At 52.3% G+C, this 25599-nt stretch overlaps 1 protein-coding gene across 2 annotated transcripts; it reads right to left on the reverse strand.

Moving 5' to 3' along the window:
* Positions 1 to 25542, reverse strand: KLHL18 (kelch like family member 18). 2 transcript variants are annotated; one of them, XM_089666072.1, is made up of 10 exons: positions 25375 to 25542; positions 21264 to 21394; positions 17054 to 17194; positions 13661 to 13859; positions 13024 to 13184; positions 9452 to 9588; positions 5702 to 5939; positions 4244 to 4348; positions 3094 to 3205; positions 1 to 945 (listed from the first exon to the last, which is right to left on the reverse strand). In XM_089666072.1, exons 1-10 carry the CDS (start codon positions 25498 to 25500, stop codon positions 559 to 561), a joined length of 1737 nt encoding a protein of 578 aa, XP_089522198.1. In that variant the 5' UTR covers positions 25501 to 25542; the 3' UTR covers positions 1 to 558. The 2 variants fall into 2 exon arrangements, with proteins under 2 accessions (XP_089522198.1, XP_089522199.1); XM_089666073.1 differs by having other exon boundaries at positions 5702 to 5924; positions 25375 to 25541.
* Positions 25543 to 25599: the final 57 nt, after the last annotated feature.

The raw sequence follows: 25599 nt of genomic DNA on the forward strand, positions 1-25599 counted from the left end.
TTTTTAAAAAAATCTTTTTGTTTCATTACAGGAACTCTATGGCACTATAATCAATAACAAATATTCTACAGATATACAAGAATCCAAAAATAAGTGACATCACTTAGATTGCAAGCTCCCGGACACGACTCAAAGCACACAGCAGCTCAGTGCACGACACGCAGATCACTTTGGTGCAGAAGCCAGAGAAAAAAAAAGCTCACGAGTTTTGGAAAAAAAAAAACAAAAAGGAACAAAAATTTAAAAAAAATAAAAATCGCTAAACTGTCCTCCAGGGGGTTGGCTAGTCTGTGCCTGGACCCTGAAGATCCTCCCCTGGGGGGAGGAGTTAATAAATACATTCGTTATACTGGTAGAGATTGTCTGACCATGTCGGGGGATGGGAAGGGTTTGGGGGGGGGGGGGGGGGGGCACACGGTATAAACAGGATGGAAAGGAAGCGGAGCACCTGGATTTGTACCTGTCTAAACTTTCACATTTATATATATAAAAAGAAAATTGATCCCGGGTTCCCATCACAGTGGGATGTGTTCTTGAAGCCCCCCCCCCCCCCCCCCGCTAGATGGTCATCAGCGGGATACAGCCCACCCCGACCCCGCCTTCGTGACACACCATGGGGGCCATAAACGTCCAGCGGTTGGTCTCGGGGTCGTACATTTCTACAGAGTTCAGGTTGGACTGGCCGTCGTAGCCTCCCACGGCGTAGAGCCGCCCGCAGTTGGCGACCAGGGAGACGCGGCTGCGGCGAGTGTTCATGGGGGTGATGAGGTACCACTGGTCGGCCATGGAGTTGTAGACCTCGGCCACGCTGAGGAAGGCGGAGCCGTCGTACCCGCCGCAGATGAACATCTTGCTCCCCAGGGAGGCCGCTCCGTGACGGCAACGTTTGTTCAGCATGCTGGCCACGGGGTGCCACGTGGTGGTGTGGTGGTTGTAGTATTCCATCTGCGGAGGAAGCGGAGAGAAACGGAAATGACAAACACTCAGAGCACCAAGACGTAGTGAGGGGGGGGGGGGGGGTCACCAAACCACCGACTGCCCTCCGGTGGGAAAGGGGGAGTCTGATGGGGACCCTGGTGTAAGGGGGAGGGGGGAGCCTCCGATAGGGATCTTGGTGTAAGGGGGAGGGGGGAATCTGATGGGGACCCTGGTGTAAGGGGAAGGGGGGGGGACACCGATGGCGACCCTGGTGTAAGGGGGAGGGGGGACACCGATAGAGACCCTGGTGTAAGGGGGAGGGGGGACACCGATAGAGACCCTGGTGTAAGGGGGAGGGGGGACACCGATAGAGACCCTGGTGTAAGGGGGAGGGGGGACACCGATAGAGACCCTGGTGTAAGGGGGAGGGGGGACACCGATAGAGACCCTGGTGTAAGGGGGAGGGGGGAATCTGATGGGGACCCTGGTGTAAGGGGGAGGGGGGAGCCTCCGATGGGGATCTTTGTGTACGAGGGAGGGGGGACACCGATAGTGACCCTGGTGTAAGGGGGAGGGGGGACACCGATGGGGACCCTGGTGTAAGGGGGAGGGGGAGTCTGATGGGGACCCTGGTGTAAGGGGGAGCCTCCGATGGGGAACCTGGTGAAAGGGGGAGGGGGGACACCGATAGTGACCCTGGTGTAAGGGGGAGGGGGGAGCCTCCGATGGGGATCTTTGTGTACGAGGGAGGGGGGACACCGATAGTGACCCTGGTGTAAGGGGGAGGGGGGACACCGATAGCGACCCTGGTGTTAGGGGGAGGGGGGAGTCTGATGGGGACCCTGGTGTAAGGGGGAGCCTCCGATGGGGAACCTGGTGTAAGGGGGAGGGGGGACACCGATAGTGACCCTGGTGTAAGGGGGAGGGGGGACACCGATAGCGAACCTGGTGTAAGGGGGAGGGGGGACACCGATAGCGACCCTGGTGTAAGGGGGAGCCTCCGATGGGGACCCTGGTGTAAGGGGGAGGGGGGAGCCTGCGATGGGGACCCTGGTGTACGAGGGAGGGGGGTGCCTCCGATGGGGATCTTGGTGTAAGGGGGAGGGGGGACTCTGATGGTGACCCTGGTGTAAGGGGGAGGGGGGACACTGATGGCGACCCTGGTGTAAGGGGGAGGGGGGACACTGACCCCACTCCCTAGTAAAACACTCCCTGCACACAGTTAACCCTTTGATCGCCCCTCATGTTAACCCCTTCCTCCCCAGTGCCATTAGTACAGTGTCGGGGCTTTTATTAGCACTGATCACTGTACTGGTGTCACTGGGGATGTCAGTGACACCAAGTCAGTCCCCCCCCAGTGTCAGAATGCCCTCCGCAGTCCTGCAATAAGTCGCTGATCGCCGCCATTACTAGTAAAAATCTAATTTAAAAAAATAAATAAATCCCCGTATCTTTCCCGCCATTTGTAGACGCTATAACTGTCACGTAAACCAATTCATTTCCACGTCTCGGGATTTTGTAGCAAAGTAATGGATGGGAGACATTTTGGCTGAAATTTATGAGGAAATTTGATTTTTTATATTTATTTACTGGACGTGTTTAATAGCAAAAAGTCAAAAATATAGTTTTTTTTTCCCTCAAAGTTGTCGGTCTTTTTTTTTCTTAATAGCGCAAAAAAAATTTTAAAAACCGCAGAGGCGATTAAATACCACCGAAAGAAAGCTGTATTCGTGGGAAAAGAAAAGGACGTAAAATTTATTTCGGGTGCGGCATGACCGCGCAATTGTCAGTAACAGGAACGCAGCGCCGTAATGCAAAAAATGGCCTGGTCAGGAAGGTGGTGGGGGAGAATCCTCTGGAGGGGGAGGGGTTAGAGAGCTCTGTGTTGTTTACCAACACAGAGCTCTCTTCTGTCATTTGCCTAGCCGATCAGTGGGCTCCGGACACAAGTCATTGGCCAGGACCCACAGACCGGCAGTAGCGAATGACAGCACAGCCAGGGAGCATGCACGCCCCCTACCCAGGAGAGGCGGATCAGGTACATGATCCGGTGCAGGCAGGGCGGGGGGAGGGGCGCTCTCCTGCAGTAGATCTGTGGTAGGTGGTCGGGAAGGATTGTACAACAGGGAACAATGTGTATGGTGGGATTGATAGAAGGAAGGAATGAGGACGTACCGTGTTGAAGATCTGTAGTCCATCGTGTCCACCCGAGACATAAATCCGACCCTCAAATACAGTGACACCGGCCGCGCTGCGATTGGAGCTCATCGGTGTCACCACCGTCCACCTGGAATAAAGAGCACAACACCCAGATTACCTGAACCCTCTCATCACCCTGTGATTTGCTGCAAGGATACAGTGTTCTACAACGTTACAATGTACAGTCTGATCACTGGGGGAGGAGACTGAGGAAATGCCTCCTCCTCCTTCTACAACGTTACAATGTACAGTCTGATCACTGGGGAGGAGACTGAGGAAATGCCTCCTCCTCCTTCTACAAAGTTACAATGTACAGTCTGATCACTGGGGGAGGGGAGACTGAGGAAATGCCTCCTCCTCCTTCTACAACGTTACAATGTACAGTCTGATCACTGGGGGGGGGGGGGGGGAGACTGAGGAGATGACTCCTCCGCCTTCTACAAAGTTACAATCTACAGTCTGATCACTGGGGGAGGGGAGACTGAGGAAATGACTCCTCCTCCTTCTACAAAGTTACAATGTACAGTCTGATCACTGGGGAGGGGAGACTGAGGAAATGACTCCTCCTCCTTCTACAAAGTTACAATGTACATTCTGATCACTGGGGAGGGGAGACTGAGGAAATGACTCCTCCTTCTTCAAAGTTACAATGTACAGTCTGATCACTGGGGAGGGGAGACTGAGGAAATGACTCCTCCTCCTTCTACAAAGTTACAATGTACAGTCTGATCACTGGGGGAGGGGGGGGGGGCTGAGGAAACGCCTCCTTCTCCTTCTACAAAGTTACAATGTACAGTCTGATCACTGGGGAGGAGACTGAGGAAATGCCTTCTGTTGCCTGCAGCAGACTGATGACATCATCTTAGCCTAGGCACAGTCACTGGAGAGACTCCAGGACGGCCTTTGATGACGGTTCCTGTATATTGTGACACGTCAGGAAGCCCCGCCCCTGTAATCGTTTAGTTTGGTATACATATCGGATCTTTTCGGTACATTGGAGAGTCATGTGATGCGGACGAGACCCAATCATAGGATGGAACAACTGTCACTATTACTACTACAATCACAACTGTCACTTTTTCCGAATGTGAAATCCTACCGCCGGGACTCCTCGTATTGGTCTTACTTGTCAGTCTCGGGACTGTAGGTCTCCACAGAGTTCAGGGAGCAGTTCCCATCATAGCCCCCGCACACATAGATCTGTCCGTCCAGCACCACCGTGCCCATCGCACTGACAGGAAAAGAGATGAAGATAAGAAATACAGCACCCGGCCAGGACCCTCCCACCTGCCATGATCTGCCTGTACTGCATAGAGAGATACAGAGATCTAGCAAGTTTTAACCCTGTCAGATCATGTAGAATAATAATAGTGTGTGACTGTGGGGGAGGGGACAGTAGAGTGTAAGCTCCTCTGGTGCAGAGACTGATGGGACTGCGGGGGAGGGGACATTAGAGCGTAAGCTCCTCTGGTACAGAGACTGATGGGACTGTGGGGGAGGGGACATTAGAGCGTAAGCTCCTCTGTACAGAGACTGATGGGACTGTGGGGGAGGGGACATTAGAGTGTAAGCTCCTCTGGTACAGAGACTGATGGGACTGTGGGGGAGGGGACATTAGAGTGTAAGCTCCTCTGGTACAGAGACTGAGGGGGAGGGGACATTAGAGTGTAAGCCCCCCTGGTACAGAGACTGATGGGACTGTGGGGGAGGGGACATTAGAGTGTAAGCTCCTCTGGTACAGAGACTGAGGGGGAGGGGACATTAGAGTGTAAGCCCCCCTGGTACAGAGACTGATGGGACTGTGGGGGAGGGGACATTAGAGTGTAAGCTCCTCTGGTACAGAGACTGAGGGGGAGGGGACATTAGAGTGTAAGCTCCTCTGGTACAGAGACTGATGTCACTGTGGGGGGAGGGGACATTAGAGCGTAAGCTCCTCTGGTACAGAGACTGATGGGACTGTGGGGGAGGGGACATTAGAGTGTAAGCTCCTCTGGTACAGAGACTGATAGGACTGTGGGGGAGGGGACATTAGAGTGTAAGCTCCTCTGGTACAGAGACTGATGGGACTGTGGGGGAGGGGACATTAGAGTGTAAGCTCCTCTGGTACAGAGACTGATGTCACTGTGGGGGGAGGGGACATTAGAGCGTAAGCTCCTCTGGTACAGAGACTGATGGGACTGTGGGGGAGGGGACATTAGAGTGTAAGCTCCTCTGGTACAGAGACTGATAGGACTGTGGGGGAGGGGACATTAGAGTGTAAGCTCCTCTGGTACAGAGACTGATGGGACTGTGGGGGAGGGGACATTAGAGTGTAAGCTCCTCTGGTACAGAGACTGAGGGGGAGGGGACATTAGAGTGTAAGCTCCTCTGGTACAGAGACTGATGTCACTGTGGGGGAGGGGACATTAGAGTGTAAGCTATTCTGGTACAGAGACTGATGGGACTGTGGGGGAGGGGACATTAGAGTGTAAGCTCCTCTGGTACAGAGACTGATGGGACTGTGGGGGAGGGGACATTAGAGTGTAAGCTCCTCTGGTACAGAGATGGTCTCTGCAGGACGATACAATAACGGGATCTCTCTCACCTCCTTTTGCTGTTCATGCTTCCCACTTTGGTCCACGTGTCCGTCTCAGGGTTGTATACTTCCACAGTGCTGAGCCGTGATTGGCCGTCGTATCCCCCAATGGCGTACAGAAGCCCGTTCACAACAGCGACGCCCACTCTGCTGCGAGCCGTGGTCATCGGCTGACATTTCTCCCAGCGGTTGGCGATGGGGTCGAACACTTCCACCACGTTCAGAGAATCGCCTGCGTAGAAATGTGCTACTCGTCTTAAACATTTAACAGGGAATTCACATTCTGGAGAAACAGTTCAAACAGCACCGCAGATCCCCTTTCCGGTCCCTCCTCATCCCCCCATAATCCTGGGTCATTCTCTATGCAATGCAGGCAGATCGTGGCTGGAGGGAGGGGCCGGCAGGGTGTTGTACATGGCTTCCTGAAAACATCGCAGCACCCTGCCTCTGTGCTCCTCTCAAGAGCCCTCAGTGATGCAAGCAGTGGGCGACTCTGGAGAAGTTTTGCAAATATCATCGTGCCCTGATGGGTGGAGGTCAGTCTGGAGAAGTGGGTGTTCCTAGGCAGGCTGTACTTGTATGATAACACCCACATGTGATTCGGGGCCCCCCCCCCCATACTGAAGGAACTGAAGTCCAGTGAATGAAAGGGGTAGGGCCAGGGACAGTCAAGCTGGCGAGGAAAGAGCTGGATGATGCTGGAAGTCCTCCAGCCAGAAAATGAGGCAAAGATCGCAAGACCAGGAAGAGCGAGGGATCACAAGACCAGGAAGAGCGAGGGATCGCAAGACCAGGAAGAGCGAGGGATCGCAAGACCGGGAAGAGCGAGGGATCGCAAGACCAGGAAGAGCGAGGGATCGCAAGACCAGGAAGAGCGGGGGATCGCAAGACCAGGAAGAGCGAGGGATCGCAAGACCAGGAAGAGCGAGGGATCGCAAGACCAGGAAGAGCGAGGGATCGCAAGACCAGGAAGAGCGAGGGATCGCAAGACCAGAAAGAGCGAGGGATCGCAAGACCAGGAAGAGCGAAGGATCGCAAGACCAGGAAAAGCGAGGGATCGCAAGACCAGGAAGAGCGAGGGATCGCAAGACCAGGAAGAGCGAGGGATCGCAAGACCAGGAAGAGCGAGGGATCGCAAGACCAGGAAGAGCAAGGGATCGCAAGACCAGGAAGAGCGAGGGATCGCAAGACCAGGAAGACTAGAGACCAAGAGATCTGAACACCAGAAGACCAAGGGATCCAAAGACCAAGGGACCAGAGGTCCAAAGGATGAGCACACTGTTCCAGCAATGGACATTCCAATTCATCACAATGATGCTTAGTAGGGTTGAGCCAGGGTCAGTCAAGCTGGGGAGGAAAGAGCTGGATGATGCTGGACGTCCTCCAGCCAGGAAATGAGGCGAAGCTCTGTCTTGCTGCAGCTACTAATGCACATTGTGAGATGTTCACAGAGAAAGCCATTTCAGTCCAGGAGAGGAGCCGGTACAACTGTGCAAGATAAGGAAAGGATGGAGGTCAGATTAAAAATTTAGCTGGCTCCCCTTTGAAGCCATAACATCCTCCACTCTTCTGGGAAAAACATTGAACAAAATTTTGTAGGGTGTCGCTGGAGATTTGTGCCCATTTGTGAGGTCAGGTGCTGCGGGACGGGAGGATGAGAGGTGGAAAGACCAAAAGGGAACAAAAGGGATCAGAAGACCAAAAAGCTATGTACAACACCCTGCCGACCATCCCACCAGAAGACCAAAAAGGGATCGGAAGACCAAGAAGACCAAAAAAAGGGATCGGAAGACCAAGACGTCCAAAAAAAGGGATCGGAAGACCAAGAAGACCAAAAAAAGGGATCGGAAGACCAAGAAGACCAAAAAAAGGAATCGGAAGACCAAGAAAAGGAATCGGAAGACCAAGAAGACCAAAAAAAGGGATCAGGAGACCAAAAAGGGATCGGAAGAGCGAGGGATCGGATGACCAGGAAGAGCGAAGGATCGGAGGACCGGGAAGAGCGAGGGATCGGAGGACCGGGAAGAGCGAGGGATCGGAGGACCGGGAAGAGCGAGGGATCGGAGGACCGGGAAGAGCGAGGGATCGGAGAACCGGGAAGAGCGAGGGATCGGAGGACCGGGAAGAGCGAGGGATCGGAGGACCGGGAAGAGCGAGGGATCGGAAGACCGGGAAGAGCGAGGGACCAAAGGGGATCAGACGATCGGGAAGAGCGAGGGATCGGACGATCGGGAAGAGCGAGGGATCGGACGATCGGGAAGAGCGAGGGATCGGACGATCGGGAAGAGCGAGGGATCGGACGATCGGGAAGAGCGAGGGATCGGACGATCGGGAAGAGCGAGGGATCGGATGACCGGGAAGAGTGAGGGACTAAAGGGGATTGCAAGACCGGGAAGAGCGGGGGATCGCAAGACCGGGAAGAGCGAGGGATCGCAAGACCGGGAAGAGCGAGGGACCAAAGGGGATCAGACGATCGGGAAGAGCGAGGGATCGGACGATCGGGAAGAGCGAGGGATCGGACGATCGGGAAGAGCGAGGGATCGGACGATCGGGAAGAGCGAGGGATCGGACGATCGGGAAGAGCGAGGGATCGGACGATCGGGAAGAGCGAGGGATCGGACGATCGGGAAGAGCGAGGGATCGGACGATCGGGAAGAGCGAGGGATCGGACGATCGGGAAGAGCGAGGGATCGGACGATCGGGAAGAGCGAGGGATCGGATGACCGGGAAGAGTGAGGGACTAAAGGGGATTGCAAGACCGGGAAGAGCGGGGGATCGCAAGACCGGGAAGAGCGGGGGATCGCAAGACCGGGAAGAGCGGGGGATCGCAAGACCGGGAAGAGCGAGGGATCGCAAGACCGGGAAGAGCGAGGGATCGCAAGACCGGGAAGAGCGAGGGATCGCAAGACCGGGAAGAGCGAGGGATCGCAAGACCGGGAAGAGCGAGGGATCGCAAGACCGGGAAGAGCGAGGGATCGCAAGACCGGGAAGAGCGAGGGATCGCAAGACCGGGAAGAGCGAGGGATCGCAAGACCGGGAAGAGCGAGGGATCGCAAGACCGGGAAGAGCGAGGGATCGCAAGACCGGGAAGAGCGAGGGATCGCAAGAACGGGAAGAGCGAGGGATCGCAAGACCAGGAAGACTAGAGACCAAGGGTTCTGAACACCAGAGGACCAAAGGATCTGAAGACCAAGGGACCAGAGGTCCAAAGGACGAGCACACTGGTCCAGCAATGGACATTCCAATTCATCTCAATGGTGCTCAGTAGGGTTGAGGTCAGGGCTCTGTATGGGACACTCGAGTTCCTCCACCCCAGACTGGTCCTCCGTGTCTTTATGGAGCCGGCTTTGTACACAGGAGGGACAGTCATGGTGGATGAGAAAAGGGCCTTCACCAAAAGGATGGACGAGCACAATTGTCTGCAATGTCTTTGTATGATGTAGTATTAACATTACTCTGCACTGGAGACCCCTGAACTCCATTTGTAGGGGGGGGGGGGGGTTCACATACTTTTGGGCATATATTAGGTGCGATGGTCAGGAACTCACAACCCTTTGAACATATAGGAGATATATCTGGATCAGTAAGTTCTCCTTCCTGCCTGGCCCAGATGATGTTCGCCGTCCTCCAATGTTCAGACCATCGACCATTTCTGTGCCGGACGCTTCAGCCAGGAAACGTTCTGCAGCTGCTGCCAAGCCCAGCGACCTCAGAAAACGCAGAACTTCGCTGGAATGAATATTCAGGAATTCAAGGTACCTGCCGAGTTCAGTCCTCCCACGGCGTAGATCAGACCGGCGATCGATGTGCAGCATCGCGGTCGCGTTTTGAACGCTAGTAGGTGAGGTCTGCGCTCCGGCATCAAGTGGTAATCCTTCGCTTCGTCCACCAGATCCCTAAAACACACCACAAAGGTCAACTGAGAACGGCCATCCTGAACAAACGTGTGTGTATATATGTGTGTGATTCTGCGTTTCCGGGTAGGGGGCGCGCGCGAGTTGCATGCACGCCCTACCCGCGGCCTTGGCTGTCAATGACTGGGTCCTGGCCAGTGATTACTGGCCGCCACCCGGTGATCGCCGAGTAATACCAACAGAGGGAGAGAACTGTATGCAAGCACAGATCCCTCCCCTGTTAGCTCCTGCACACTGCTTTGTATGGCTCTGCATAACACAGCCATACAAAGCAGTGTGATTACAGTGAAGCACACAGTTAACCCTTTGATCGCCCCAGATGTTAACCCCTTCCTGCCCAGTGCCATTAATACAGTGTCGGGGCCTTTTATTAGCACTGATCACTGTATTGGTGTCACTGAGGATGTCAGTGACACCAAGTCAGTCCCCCCCCCCTTCAGTGTCAGAATGCCCGCCGCAGTCCCGCTATAAGTCGCTGATCGCCGCCATTACTAGTAAAAATGTAAAAAAAAAAAAAAAAATCACAGTATCTATACCGCCATTTGTGGACGCTATAACTTTCACGTAAACCAATTAATTTACACACATTGGGATTTTTTTTTTTTTTAGCAAAGACAATTTTGGCCTAAATTTATGAGGAAATTTGATTTTTTTAATTTTACTGGACAGGTTTACTAGCAAAAATGTTAAAAATATTGTTTTTCTTCTCAAAATTGTCGTTCCTTTTTTTTTCATAGCGCAGAATACATTTTGGCCTAAATTTATGAGGAAATTTGATTTTAATTTTTTACTGGACAGGTTTAATAGCAAAAACATTAAAAATATTGTTTTTTTTTCTCAAAATTGTCGGTCTTTTTTTTTTTCTTTATTTTTTTCATAGCGCAGAATACATTTTGGCCTAAATTTATGAGGAAATTAGCATTTTTGATTTTTACTAGACATGCTTACTAGCAAAAACATTAAAAATACTGTTTTTTTTCTCGAAATTGTCGGTCTTTTTTCCTTTTTTTTTCATAGCAAAACCCCACCCCCCCCCCAAAAAAACACAAAAAAACCCAAAAAAACGCAGAGGCAATCAAATACCACCGAAAGAAAGCTCAATTCATGGGAAAAAAAGAAAAAGGATTTAAATTTCATCTGGGTGCAGTGTTGCATGATCGCGCAATTGTCAGTTAAAGTGACGCAGAGCGCCATAATGCAAAAAAAAGGCCTGGTCAGGAAGGTGGGGTGGGGGGGGGGGGGAATAATAGCAAAAAATCCCCCCAAAAATCCAAAATATTGTTTTTTTTGCTCAAAATCGTCGATTTTTTTTTATAGTACATAAAATAAAAAAATGCAGAGACGATTAAATACAGTTGTGGCCAAAATTATTCAACCCCCAATGCTGTAAAGGGGTTTAGGGACTATAGTGTACATTTGGAATTGTATTCAGAATCAAATCCTACAAGGACGTTGTAACTACCCAAATGCAACTAAAATGACATCAATTGTTTATGTAATACAGTAGTAAATGGTTCTTATGTGGTTTCTTCATTGCCACAATTATTCAACCCCTTAAAGACTACCACTCTGAAGAACAGAGGTTCATACAGGTGCTTTCCATCAGGTATTGAAAACACCTGTGGATGTCACCGAGCAGCAATCAAGCATAATAAGCACCAATTAGGCAGCTTTAAAATGACTGTGATACTCAGCTCCTTCTAGACATTTACTGGTGTGGTTACAAACATGGTGAAGGCAAGAGAATGGTCCAGGAAGACAAGAGAAGAGGTGATTTCTCTTCACAGGAAGGGCAATGGCTATAAGAAGATTGCAAAGATGTTAAACATACCAAGAGACACCTTAGGAAGCATCATTCGCAAATTCAAGGCAAAGGGCACTGTTGAAACGCTACCTGGTCGTGGCAGAAAGAAGATGCTGACTTCGACTGCTGTGCGCTACCTGAAGCGTAGAGTGGAGAGAAGTCCCCGTGTGACTGCTGAGGAACTGAGAAAAGATTTGTCAGATGTGGGTACAGAAGTTTCAGCCCAGACAATAAGACGCACACTGCGTAATGAAGGCCTCCGTGCCAGAACTCCCAGGCGTACCCCCTTGCTGTCTCCAAAGAATAAGAAGAGTCGACTGCAGTATGCCAAAAGCCATGTGGACAAACCACAAAAGTTGTGGGATAGTGTTCTGTGGACTGATGAAACAAAATTAGAACTGTTTGGGCCCATGGATCAACGCTATGTTTGGAGGAGGAAGAACAAGGCCTATGATGAAAAGAACACCTTGCCTACTGTGAAGCATGGTGGAGGGTCAATCATGCTTTGGGGCTGTTTTGCTTCTGCAGGTACAGGGAAGCTTCAGCGTGTGCAAGGTACCATGAATTCTCTTCAGTACCAGGAGATATTGGATGGAAACGTGATGCAGTCCGTCACACACCTGAGGCTTGGGAGACGTTGGACCTTTCAACAGGACAATGATCCCAAGCATACCTCCAAGTCCACTAGAGCATGGTTGCAGAGGAAAGGCTGGAACATTTTGGAGTGGCCATCGCAGTCACCAGACTTAAATCCGATTGAGAACCTCTGGTGGGACTTAAAGAAAGCAGTTGCAGTGCGCAAGCCTAAGAATGTGACTGAACTGGAGGCCTTTGCCCATGAAGAATGGGCGAAGATACCCGTAGATCGCTGCAAGACACTTGTGTCAAGCTATGCTTCACGTTTAAAAGCTGTTATAACTGTAAAAGGATGCTGTACTAAGTACTAAGATTGAATGTCACTTGGGGGTTGAATAAAACTGATAATGCTGTGAGCACAGAAAAGACATTTGTGGTTATTTCATTATAACTGTTATGTTATATTTGTCTGACCTACAAGTGCCTCTTTAATGTAAATGTAAGCAAGATGACTGAATGATCAAAAGCAATGTCAAACTGGCCAAAACACTCAATTTCAGTGGGGGTTGAATAATTTTGGCCACAACTGTATATTGTTTTTTTCTCAAAATTGACGGTCTTTTTTTTTTCCTTTTTTTTCATAGCGCAAGAAAAACCCCAAAAAAACGCAGAGGCGATCAAATACCACCGAAAGAAAGCTCAATTCGTGGGATAAAAAAAAAAGGATGTAAATTTCATTTGGTTGCATGACCGTGCAATTGTCAGCTAAAGTGACGCATCGTCATAGCGCAAAAAAAAAAATGGCCTGGTCAGGAAATGGGGGGGGGGGGGGGAAATCCTCTGGAGGGGGAGGGGTTAAGGAGTATAGAGACACCAACAATAGCAATTACTCCGTAGAATGTTTTCTGGTAAATAAATGCAAAAAAACCCCAAAAAAACAAAATACAAAAAAAAAATGTTTATCCTGCCAGAAATCCAGTGCCACCCAGCTCAATCAAACAATGCCACCGGGACTACAAACCCCCTCCCCCACTTACCGGCATTTGTGACAGCAGCGCACCAGATCGTCCTGCTGCACGCGGTCGGTGAGGAACTGGGGGCGGCAGAGCGGCAGGCGGACTTTAGTCAGCAGTTCCGGGAGGAAGACTTCTCGCTGCTCCCGGTCGTAGCGAATCCACGCCAAGGCGGCTTCGAACACCTGCCGCGAGACGCAAGAGGACGCCGTCATTCATAGCTTTATTGACAACGGTTGTGAACATTCCCACAAAGCAGATATAAAAGACGCACGTTACAGCGGATCTGTGACCATTCGTACGTCAGCCAATAGATTGTTCTAAATCCAAACAGAAAACGAGTGTGCCCTGGTGTCAGCCTCCCCGTACAGCAGAGCTCAGACTAGGGGAGGGAGCAGCAATGAGGTAGTCGTGCTGCTGAACTCATGTGCCAACAAGGGGCATGCTGATAGGAGGAGAGAGCAGAGTGACAGGGACAGATGAGCTTATCAGTCTGCTGCTTCTCCTTTCGCTGTCCAATCACAGACTAGGGGAGGGCTAAGGCCTGTCGAAGTTACTAAATTGCAGCGTTTTTAAAAATCCTGCTTGCTGTCAGAATACGTTGGGACCAATGTAACCGGACAAGACGATAAACCCGTCCTCGTTCTCCTTAGGCACCTACCTGCTCCTCCACCTTCACATTCAGCTCATCCCGGGAGACCAGCTCCAGGACTTCATCAAAGGGCAGTGCCAGGAACTCCTCCGACATGGACACCTCCACAAAGTGCTCGTGGATGAATCGGTTGGCAGCGTCGTACAGCACCGCGCACATCATGGTCTCCGCAAACTGCCGCACTCCCAGACAATTCTTTGGGTGCAACCTAAAGAGAAGAAGACACGCAATGATTCCAAGAACCCGAAAAGGCTCAGAGCTCCACCACCATTATCACGGTCAGTCAATGGGCCAGTAGTCATGGGTGGACTAAGAGCTACACCACCATTATCACGGTCAGTCAACGGACCAGTAGTCATGGGTGGACTAAGAGCTACACCCCCATTATCATGGTCAGTCAATGGACCAGTAGTCATGGGTGGACTAAGAGCTACACCACCATTATCATGGTCAGCCAATGGACCAGTAGTCATGGGTGGACTAAGAGCTACACCACCATTATCACGGTCAGCCAATGGGCCAGTAGTCATGGGTGGACTAAGCGCTACACCACCATTATCATGGTCAGTCAATGGACCAGTAGTCATGGGTGGACTAAGAGCTACACCACCATTATCATGGTCAGCCAATGGACCAGTAGTCATGGGTGGACTAAGAGCTAAACCACCATTATCATGGTCAGCCAGTGGACCAGTAGTCATTGGTGGACTAAGAGCTACACCACCATTATCACGGTCAGTCAACGGACCAGTAGTTATGGGTGGACTAAGAGCTACACCCCCATTATCATGGTCAGTCAATGGGCCAGTAGTCATGGGTGGACTAAGAGCTACACCACCATTATCAAGGTCAGTCAATGGACCAGTAGTCATGGGTGGACTAAGAGCTACACCACCATTATCATGGTCAGCCAATGGACCAGTAGTCATGGGTGGACTAAGAGCTACACCATTATCACGGTCAGCCAGTGGACCAGTAGTTATGGGTGGACTAAGAGCTACACCATCATTATCAAAGTCAGTCAATGGCCCAGTAGTCATGGGTGGACTAAGAGCTACACCACCATTATCACGGTCAGTCAATGGGCCAGTAGTCATGGGTGGACGAAGAGCTACACCACCATTATCAAGGTCAGTCAATAGACCAGTAGTCATGGGTGGACTAAGAACTACACCACCATTATCATGGTCAGCCAATGGACCAGTAGTTATGGGTGGACTAAGAACTACACCACCATTATCACGGTCAGTCAACGGACCAGTAGTCATGGGTGGACTAAGAGCTACACCACCATTATCACGGTCAGCCAATGGGCCAGTAGTCATGGGTGGACTAAGAGCTACACCACCATTATCATGGTCAGCCAATGGACCAGTAGTCATGGGTGGACTAAGAGCTACACCACCATTATTATCATGGTCAGCCAATGGACCAGTAGTCATGGGTGGACTAAGAGCTACACCACCATTATCATGGTCAGTCAATGGACCAGTAGTCATTGGTGGACTAAGAGCTACACCACCATTATTATCACGGTCAGTCAACGGGTCAGTAGTCAAGGGTGGACTAAGAGCTACACCACCATTATCACGGTCAGCCAATGGGCCAGTAGTCATGGGTGGACTAAGAGCTACACCACCATTATCATGGTCAGCCAATGGACCAGTAGTCATGGGTGGACTAAGAGCTACACCCCCATTATCATGGTCAGTCAATGGGCCAGTAGTCATGGGTGGACTAAGAGCTACACCACCATTATTATCATGGTCAGCCAATGGACCAGTAGTCATGGGTGGACTAAGAGCTACACCACTATTATCACGGTCAGCCAATGGACCAGTAGTCATGGGTGGACTAAGAGCTACACCACTATTATCACGGTCAGCCAATGGACCAGTAGTCATGGGTGGACTAAGAGCTACACCACCATTATCACGGTCAGCCAATGGACCAGTAGTCATGGGTGGACTAAGAGCTACACCATTATCACGGTCAGCCAGTGGACCAGTAGTTATGGGTGGACTAAGAGCTACACCATCATTATCAAAGTCAGTCAATGGCCCAGTAGTCATGGGTGGACTAAGAGCTACACCACCATTATCACGGTCAGTCAATGGGCCAGTAGTCATGGGTGGACGAAGAGCTACACCACCATTATCAAGGTCAGTCAATAGACCAGTAGTCATGGGTGGACTAAGAACTACACCACCATTATCATGGTCAGCCAATGGACCAGTAGTTATGGGTGGACTAAGAACTACACCACCATTATCACGGTCAGTCAACGGACCAGTAGTCATGGGTGGACTAAGAGCTACACCACCATTATCACGGTCAGCCAATGGGCCAGTAGTCATGGGTGGACTAAGCGCTACACCACCATTATCATGGTCAGCCAATGGACCAGTAGTCATGGGTGGACTAAGAGCTACACCACCATTATTATCATGGTCAGCCAATGGACCAGTAGTCATGGGTGGACTAAGAGCTACACCACCATTATCATGGTCAGCCAATGGACCAGTAGTCATGGGTGGACTAAGAGCTACACCACCATTATCATGGTCAGTCAGTGGACCAGTAGTCATGGGTGGACTAAGAGCTACACCACCATTATCACGGTCAGTCAATGGGCCGGTAGTCATACTCTATATTGCCCCGCCCTCCATATCATGTGATTCAGGTCCTCCAATCCGCTCCATGGACACAGGTGTATACAATCAAGCCCCTAGGCATGCAGACGGCTTCTACAAACATTGGTGAAAGAATGGGTCGCTCTCAGGAGCTCAGTGACTCCAAGCGTGGTCCCGTGATAGGTGGCCACCTGGGCAATAAGTCCATCCGTGACATTTCCTGGCTACTAAATATTCCACGCTCAACTGTTAGTGGGATTATAACAAAGTGGAAGCAACTGGGAACAACAGCCACTCAGCCACCAAGTGGTAGGCCACGTCACATGATGGAATCGACAATGATGATCAGTGCCCAGCTGTGGTTCCCACCTGTACCCATCAATGACGCCCATCAGTGCCACCCATCTGTGCTCTTCAGTGCCGCCCACCTGTACCCATCAGCGCCGCCCAGCAGTGCCACCCACCAATGCCCATCAGTGCCACCCACCTGTGCCCTGCAGTGCCACCCATGATCTACAGAACCTGGAGGCCAAGTCAACACCTCAATCTCACTTTACTGTCCTATAATGAGGTTACCATCCATACCCTCTTCCTGGAATCTGATGGCTACGTACAGATCCTTAGACAGAAGGATGTCCTGTTCTCCCACATGGATGGTGCACGCCCTCGGGACTGGCAGCCACCCAGGCAGGATCATACAGAGCTCAATATACCTACTGGTTATGCCAGTCCTGACGTGATCATGAAGAACCCGCACAACGAGACTCACCTCTCCTTCAAGAAGGAGCAGCAGGCGTCCTTTATATTCTGCAGCTGCAGGAAGCTGGCGCCCATCAGGAGAGACTGAACGTTCTGCTGGTCTATGGCCAGGTGCCCGTTGTATGCAAAGTTTATCAGAGCTTCCAGAGCGCTGCAAATAGAGGAGAGGAAAGGGGTCATCATGGTGGATTCCAAATACACATTTATTGACTTCACCATTAAAAATACTGCCATGGGTCAGAAGGTCGAGTTCCCAAACCTTTACATGCAAGCTGGCTGATAGAACTAGAAAACCAAGACACGATCATGTGATCACACGCCGCACAAGTCAGGTGGAGAGGAACACCGGGCCAGGCTGGAGAGGAACACCGGGCCAGGCTGGAGAGGAACACCGGGCCAGGCTGGAGAGGAACACCGGGCCAGGCTGGAGAGGAACACCAAGGCAGGCTGGAGAGGAACACCAAGGCAGGCTGGAGAGGAACACCAAGGCAGGCTGGAGAGGAACACCGGACCAGGCTGGAGAGGAACACCGGGCCAGGCTGGAGAGGAACACCGGGCCAGGCTGGAGAGGAACACCGGGCCAGGCTGGAGAGGAACACCGGACCAGGCTGGAGAGGAACACCGGACCAGGCTGGAGAAGAACACCGGACCAGGCTGGAGAGGAACACCGGGCCAGGCTGGAGAGGAACACCGGGCCAGGCTGGAGAGGAACACCGGGCCAGGCTGGAGAGGAACACCGGGCCAGGCTGGAGAGGAACACCGGGCCAGGCTGGAGAGGAACACCGGGCCAGGCTGGAGAGGAACACCGGGCCAGGCTGGAGAGGAACACCAAGGCAGGCTGGAGAGGAACACCGGGCCAGGCTGGAGAGGAACACCGGGCCAGGCTGGAGAGGAACACCAAGGCAGGCTGGAGAGGAACACCAAGGCAGGCTGGAGAGGAACACCAAGGCAGGCTGGAGAGGAACACCAAGGCAGGCTGGAGAGGAACACCAAGGCAGGCTGGAGAGGAACACCGGACCAGGCTGGAGAGGAACACCGGACCAGGCTGGAGAGGAACACCGGGCCAGGCTGGAGAGGAACACCGGACCAGGATGGAGAGGAACACCGGACCAGGCTGGAGAGGAACACCGGGCCAGGCTGGAGAGGAACACCGGGCCAGGCTGGAGAGGAACACCGGGCCAGGCTGGAGAGGAACACCGGGCCAGGCTGGAGAGGAACACCGGGCCAGGCTGGAGAGGAACACCGGGCCAGGCTGGAGAGGAACACCGGGCCAGGCTGGAGAGGAACACCGGGCCAGGCTGGAGAGGAACACCGGGCCAGGCTGGAGAGGAACACCGGGCCAGGCTGGAGAGGAACACCGGGCCAGGCTGGAGAGGAACACCAAGGCCAGGCTGAAGAGGAACACCAAGGCCACCAATATCAAGGCAGGCTGGAGAAGACCACCAGGCCAGGCTGCCCTGAGCACCACCCTCATGCGCACCAGGCTCGTGCTGGAGCCTGATGCGCATGAGGGTGGTGCTCAGGGCAGCCTGGCCTGGTATTCTTTAACCTTGGCCACTTTAACCTTTAAACTGCTGGAGTCAACTGACCGCTTGGTGTTAGGATGGTGGAATTTGCTGATTCCACCATCCTAACACCAAACGGTCAGTTGACTCTGTTCTCCGGCAGCTTAAAGAATAAAGCGGACCTTCACCCAGGAAGGGAAGGACAGCTCCACCTCATCCTCCTGTTAAAGGAAACAGAAGAGGGCGCTACCATCTAAGTGTAGACTGTCTGCACTCAGATGGCGCACCCTGTTCCGTTTTCTTTTGATACGTTCATTAGGTTACTCAAAGTATAACTAAAAGCAAAACATTTTTTTAGTTTTGGATATACGGGAAATGGATCAGAACACATCAGTTTTTTAAATGCTCCAATGAGCAGGCCTCTCACACGCCGCACAAGTCAGGTGGAGAGGAACACCAGGCCGGGCTGGAGAGGAACACCAAGGCGGGCTGGAGAGGAACACCAAGGCGGGCTGGAGAGGAACACCAAGGCGGGCTGGAGAGGAACACCAAGGCGGGCTGGAGAGGAACACCAAGGCGGGCTGGAGAGGAACACCAAGGCGGGCTGGAGAGGAACACCGGGCCGGGCTGGAGAGGAACACCGGGTCGGGCTGGAGAGGAACACCGGGCCGGGCTGGAGAAGAACACCGGGCCGGGCTGGAGAGGAACACCGGGCCGGGCTGGAGAAGAACACCGGGCCAGGCTGGAGAGGAACACCAAGCAAAGCTGGAGAGGAACACCAAGGCAGGCTGGAGAGGAACACCAAGCAAAGCTGGAGAGGAACACCAAGCCAGGCTGGAGAGGAACACCAAGGCAGGCTGGAGAGGAACACCAAGCCAGGCTGGAGAGGAACACTAGGTTCCGGGTTCCCGTCATTGCAAGTAAGGGATGCTGGAAGTGAAGCTTTGCGACTTCACAGCATGTTTCCTACTGCGCATGCGTGAGTCTCGCTACGCCTTGTGACTGGTCCCATAGTTTTCTGGAACCTGAAGACTTGGGGGAGGGGGGGGTTAGGGGGTCAAGGAGGGAGGGGGTACCAGTCAAAACCAAAAAGTGCCAAAATGTGGTAGTGGAGGATGCACACAAGCAGAGCTTCCCCTTTTGGGAGGAGCTCGGCTTCAAGGTCCGCCTGCACAGCTTCTGCATATATGCATATGGGTGGTGGGAACATCTGTGAACATGGGATGTGCTACAAGGGTTCAAAAGACTTCAGGGAGTGTGCAGTGCATCCCGTCCTTCCACCCCTCTGCTGCTCCCCCTTCATACTTGCTGGGAGTTCTCAATAATTAAATGAAAGTCGGAGTTGCTGTGTAAATACTGCCGCTGTGAAAGCTTAGGACCATCTGACACAGTGTTTGTATACTATGTTCAGACAAGATATATACAAAGTAACATTGTTTATAAACATCGATCAGACGGGAGATACAAAGTAACATTGTTTATAAACATCGATCAGACGGGAGATACAAAGTAAGATTGTTTATAAACATCGATCAGACGGGAGATGGAGATACAAAGTAACATTGTTTATAAATATCGATCAGACGGGAGATAGAGAGATACAAAGTAACATTGTTTATAAACATCGATCAGACGGAAGATAGAGAGATACAAAGTAACATTGTTTATAAACATCGATCAGACGGGAGATAGAGAGATACAAAGTAACATTGTTTATAAACATCGATCAGACGGGAGATAGAGAGATACAAAGTAACATTGTTTATAAACATCGATCAGACGGAAGATAGAGAGATACAAAGTAACATTGTTTATAAACATCGATCAGACGGGAGATAGAGAGATACAAAGTAACATTGTTTATAAACATCGATCAGACGGAAGATAGAGAGATACAAAGTAACATTGTTTATAAACATCGATCAGATGGGAGATAGAGAGATACAAAGTAACATTGTTTATAAACATCGATCAGACCGGAGATGGAGAGATACAAAGTAACATTGTTTATAAACATCGATCAGACGGGAGATGGAGAGATACAAAGTAACATTGTTTATAAACATCGATCAGACGGGAGATGGAGAGATACAAAGTAACATTGTTTATAAACATCGATCAGACGGGAGATGGAGAGATACAAAGTAACATTGTTTATAAACATCGATCAGACGGGAGATAGAGAGATACAAAGTAACATTGTTTATAAACATTGATCAGACGGGAGATAGAGAGATACAAAGTAACATTGTTTATAAACATCGATCAGACAGGAGATAGAGAGATACAAAGTAACAATGTTTATAAACATCGATCAGACGGGAGATGGAGAGATACAAAGTAACATTGTTTATAAACATCGATCAGACGGGAGATAGAGATACAAAGTAACATTGTTTATAAACATCGATCAGACGGGAGATAGAGATACAAAGTAACATTGTTTATAAACATCGATCAGACGGGAGATAGAGATACAAAGTAACATTGTTTATAAACATCGATCAGACGGGAGATAGAGATACAAAGTAACATTGTTTATAAACATCGATCAGACGGGAGAGAGAGATACAATGTAACATTGTTTATAAACATCGATCAGACGGGAGATGGAGAGATACAAAGTAACATTGTTTATAAACATCGATCAGACATTAAAGTATCTCTTTGTGGTGACTGTCACTTTGCGGGTTGGCAGTTGGGGTTTGTACTCACCTGGGGTCCATCCCCTGCATCACTATCTCGTCCTGCTTACACTCCATCATGTCATTGGTGAACATGGCGTGGAAATAGGGGATGGAGGCCGCCAGCACGATCCGATGGGCGCTGAACTTGTGCTCCCCCACCTGTAAGAAGGAGAACGAATGTTAAAGATCCCAGAATTCGATCACAACACTTTGGGGTTACGTTTTGACGGGACTGGAGGGGGACAATGTGATTGGTGAGGACTGTTCTCAGTCACCCCCGACAAGGACAGCCTGGCTGTAAGTCAATGGCAGTGAATGGCACAGACTCCGGCACGGCTCGGGGCAGAGCTCCTCCCCCTCCATTAATACCACACAAGCCGGAGCCGTCAATGGAAAATCCTGGAGAGGGAGGGAGTCCATTAAAGGGTTAATGGTGTGCGAGACGTCAGTGTGGTGCCCCTGCTCGCACCGAGCCGCGCGCACACCGAACCACGCACACCGAGCAAATCGCACCGAGCCACGCGCACACCGAGCAAATCGCACCGAGCTGCGCGCACACCGAGCCGCGCGCACCGAGCCAATCGCACACCGAGCCACTCACACCGAGCCGCACACCGAGCCGATCGCACACCGAGCTAATCATACACCGGGTGCCAATTAATCACGAGGAATTAACCAATAATCTGCTTTGTGCCGCTCTGAGAGCCGGCGTTACGTCGGCTGCGACACAGACTGGGAGGGCGATATTTATAGACGGGTGAAACCATTATGTTATATTCTCACAATGTGCATCAGAAGCTGCGGCAAGCCAGACAGAGCTCACATCCAGCATCATCTAGCTCTTTCCTCCCCAGCCGGACTGTCCCCGCCCCTTTCATTCAGTTCCATCAGTCATGCGAATGTCACCGAGGCCTCCATAACTCCTCCCAAGAGCCAGCCCACTTCTTGCATCAGGGCTTGAGAGGAGTACGGAGGCAGGATGCTGTGATGTTTTCAGGAAGCTACGTACAGCCCCCTGCCGGCCCCTCCCACCAGCCATGATCTGCCTGGATAGAGAAGCACAGGGACCCAGTGATTATGTCTTTGGTTCTAAAATAGGCATAAAACGTCCTTAGCATGCTGATGGGGGGGATGGGGGGGGGGGGAGGACCACAAAAGGTCAAATACCAGCAGATTAAACTTTAAAATAACATGGAGCTCCCGTATTTCCCCCAGCAGAGCAGAGAGGTGTGTGCGGGTGAAGCCGATACAGAGGTCAGTAATACGGGAGGTGCGTCTGGGTGTAGCTGGCTCTACGGAGAGGTGGGTCTCCGTGAAGCTGGCACTCAGGGAGGGGTGTGGGAGAAGCTGGCACTGTAGAGAGGCGTATGTGAGTGAAGCTGGCTCTGCGGTCAGTGATCGGGAAGTATCTGCTCTGCGGTTCCGGTGAGGATGGCTCTGCACTGAAGCCGATTCTGGGGTTTGGGTGAAGCGGTTCCGGTGAGGCTGGCTCTGCGGTGAAGCTGGCTCTGAGGTTCCGGTGAGGCTGGCTCTGCGGTTCTGGTGACGCTGGCTCTGCAGTGAAAATGGCTCTGCGGTTCCAGTGAGGCTGGCTCTGCGGTTCCGGTGAGGCTGGCTCTGCAGTGAAGCTGGCTCTGCGGTGAAGCTGGCCCTGCGGTTCCGGTGAAGCTGGCTCTGCGGTTCCGGTGAAGCTGGCTCTGCAGTGAAGCTGGCCCTGCGGTTCCAGTGAGGCTGGCTCTGCGGTTCCAGTGAGGCTGGCTCTGCGGTGAAGCTGGCCCTGCGGTTCCAGTGAGGCTGGCTCTGCGGTTCCAGTGAGGCTGGCTCTGCGGTTCCAGTGAGGCTGGCTCTGCGGTTCCAGTGAGGCTGGCTCTGCGGTTCCAGTGAGGCTGGCTCTGCGGTTCCAGTGAGGCTGGCTCTGCGGTTCCGGTGAGGCTGGCTCTGCGGTCAGCGATGGGGGAGGGTGCAGGGAGCGGGCAGACGGCCCCAGGTGCTCACAGACGGGATTTGTTGCTGATCTCTCACTAAGCGGATAAATCACACCACAGACCTGAAGCTCATTTACTTGACACCGGCTCCTCTCTCCGGCCCCTTCCTCCGCACTGTGAGGGGCTCCGCAATGTACAAAGCCTGGAGGAGGGGGGGGGAGAGGGGGGCAGCGGAACCCTACGGAGCCCCTATGACCATCCGCTGCTCATCCAGCTGGACAGAGAACAGCTCAGCCAATGGGGACGGAGCAATGTTGTATAGAGGTCACAATGTATCGGATCCACAGAACACGGATCATGTAGAGTCGGATCTCTGCGGGTGGAGAGGGGCCCGGAGCTCCGCCCCCATCTGGACACATTTCTGATGGCGGCGGGATTTCTGGGGGCTCATTATACAGAGGAACCGGGGAGCGCAGCCGGGAGCAATGTAACACTGCCAACCTCGGAGCGGTGTGGGGGGGCGGGGAGGAAAAGGGGGAAACTGGATGGGGAGGGAGGAAAAGAGGGGCGCCCAGCAGGCGGGGAGGAAAAGGGGGGCGCCCAGCAGGCGGGGAGGAAAGGAGTGAGCAGCCAGGAAATGGGGTGATTTGTATTTCTGGTGATCCTGCCATGAAGACTCTTCCTATTATAGGGTGACACCTGTTCCCCAATCTTCGCTCCGTGTTGTCACTCCCCTGATGGGCCGCTGCAGTGAGTGCAGGAAGTGGCAGAAAGAGGTTGGAGGAGATCAGCGGCACTGAGATGGGGGAAGGGCTGGGCTGTGCCGGGAGAAAATATCACATCCCATCTAAAAATCTCCCAGAGAGCTGACAGAACTCCACCCCTAGGCGGAGCTCCACCATTATCCCCGGAGCACGAGGACCTCGGGGTGATGTGAGGACAGGGAGTCATGTGACCTGATGACTCATCTCCATACAATACACCCCAACCCAACCCCGCCCAGGACATGGAATAAACCTAACTGACACCAGACCCGGGGAGGGGATCCGTATAGTTAGGGGAGGAGGGGTCAGTATAGTGGGGGTGGTCAGTATAGTTGGGGGAGGCGATATGTATAGTGGGGTGGTCGGTATAGTTGTGGGAGGGGTCAGTACAGTTGGGGGAGGAGGGGATCAGTGGGGTGGTCAGTATAGTTGGGGGAGGGGTCAGTATAGTGGGGTGGTCAGTATAGTTGGGGGAGGAGGGGATCAGTGTAGTGGGGTGGTCAGTATAGTTGGGGGAGGGATCAGTATAGTGGGGTGGTCAGTATAGTTGGGGGAGGGATCAGTATAGTGGGGTGGTCAGTATAGTTGTGGGAGGGGTCAGTATAATGGGGTGGTCAGTATAGTTGGGGGAGGGGATCAGTATAGTGGGGTGGTCAGTATAGTTGGGGGAGGGGATCAGTATAGTGGGGTGGTCAGTATAGTTGGGGGAGGAGGGGATCAGTATAGTGGGGTGGTCAGTATAGTTGGGGGAGGGGTCAGTATAGTGGGGTGGTCAGTATAGTTGGGGGAGGGGTCAGTATAGTGGGGTGGTCAGTATAGTTGGGGGGAGGGGTCAGTATAGTTGGGGGAGGAGGGATCAGTATAGTGGGGTGGTCAGTATAGTGGGGTGGTCAGTATAGTTGGGGGAGGGGATCAGTATAGTGGGGTGGTCAGTATAGTTGGGGGAGGGGTCAGTATAGTGGGGTGGTCAGTATAGTTGGGGGAGGGGATCAGTATAGTGTGGTGGTCAGTATAGTTGGGGGAGGGGTCAGTATAGTGGGGTGATCAGTATAGTTGGGGGAGGGGTCAGTATAGTGGGGTGGTCAGTATAGTTGGGGGAGGGGTCAGTATAGTGGGGTGGTCAGTATAGTTGGGGGAGGGGTCAGTATAGTGGGGTGGTCCGTATAGTTGTGGGAGGGGTCAGTATAGTGGGGTGGTCAGTATAGTTGGGGGAGGGGTCAGTATAGTGGGGGGAGGGGTCAGTATAGTGGGGTGGTCAGTATAGTTGTGGGAGGGGTCAGTATAGTGGGGTGATATATATGGTTGGGGGAGGAGTCGGTATAGTGGGGGGAGGGGAGGTCAGTATATTTGGGTGGACATTATAGTTGGGGGAGGAGTCAGTATAGATGGGGGAGGGGTCACGTGCAGTCTCCGGCAGTGAGTGGTCTCCCCAGTAGGGGGCGTCACCCACCTTGAGGGTGACGTCACACAGCTTGCCCTGGCGGCGGATCTCCTCCATCACCCCGTAGCCCCGGCTCGGTAGGTCGCCCACAGTGACATGGACCAGATCTTCCAGCTCCTCCAGCTCATCCACCATCTTGTGTCACTGCGCTCCCTCTGGCCCCGCCTCTGCTCCAGACGCACTTCCTGCACCGGCCCCGCCCCTCCTCCCTCCTTCGATCCAATGGCCGCTGCC

Source organism: Staurois parvus, unplaced genomic scaffold (assembly GCF_062004578.1).
Source record: "Staurois parvus isolate SC_StPar_1 unplaced genomic scaffold, SC_StPar_1.0 ptg002511l, whole genome shotgun sequence".
Lineage (NCBI taxonomy): Eukaryota > Metazoa > Chordata > Amphibia > Anura > Ranidae > Staurois > Staurois parvus.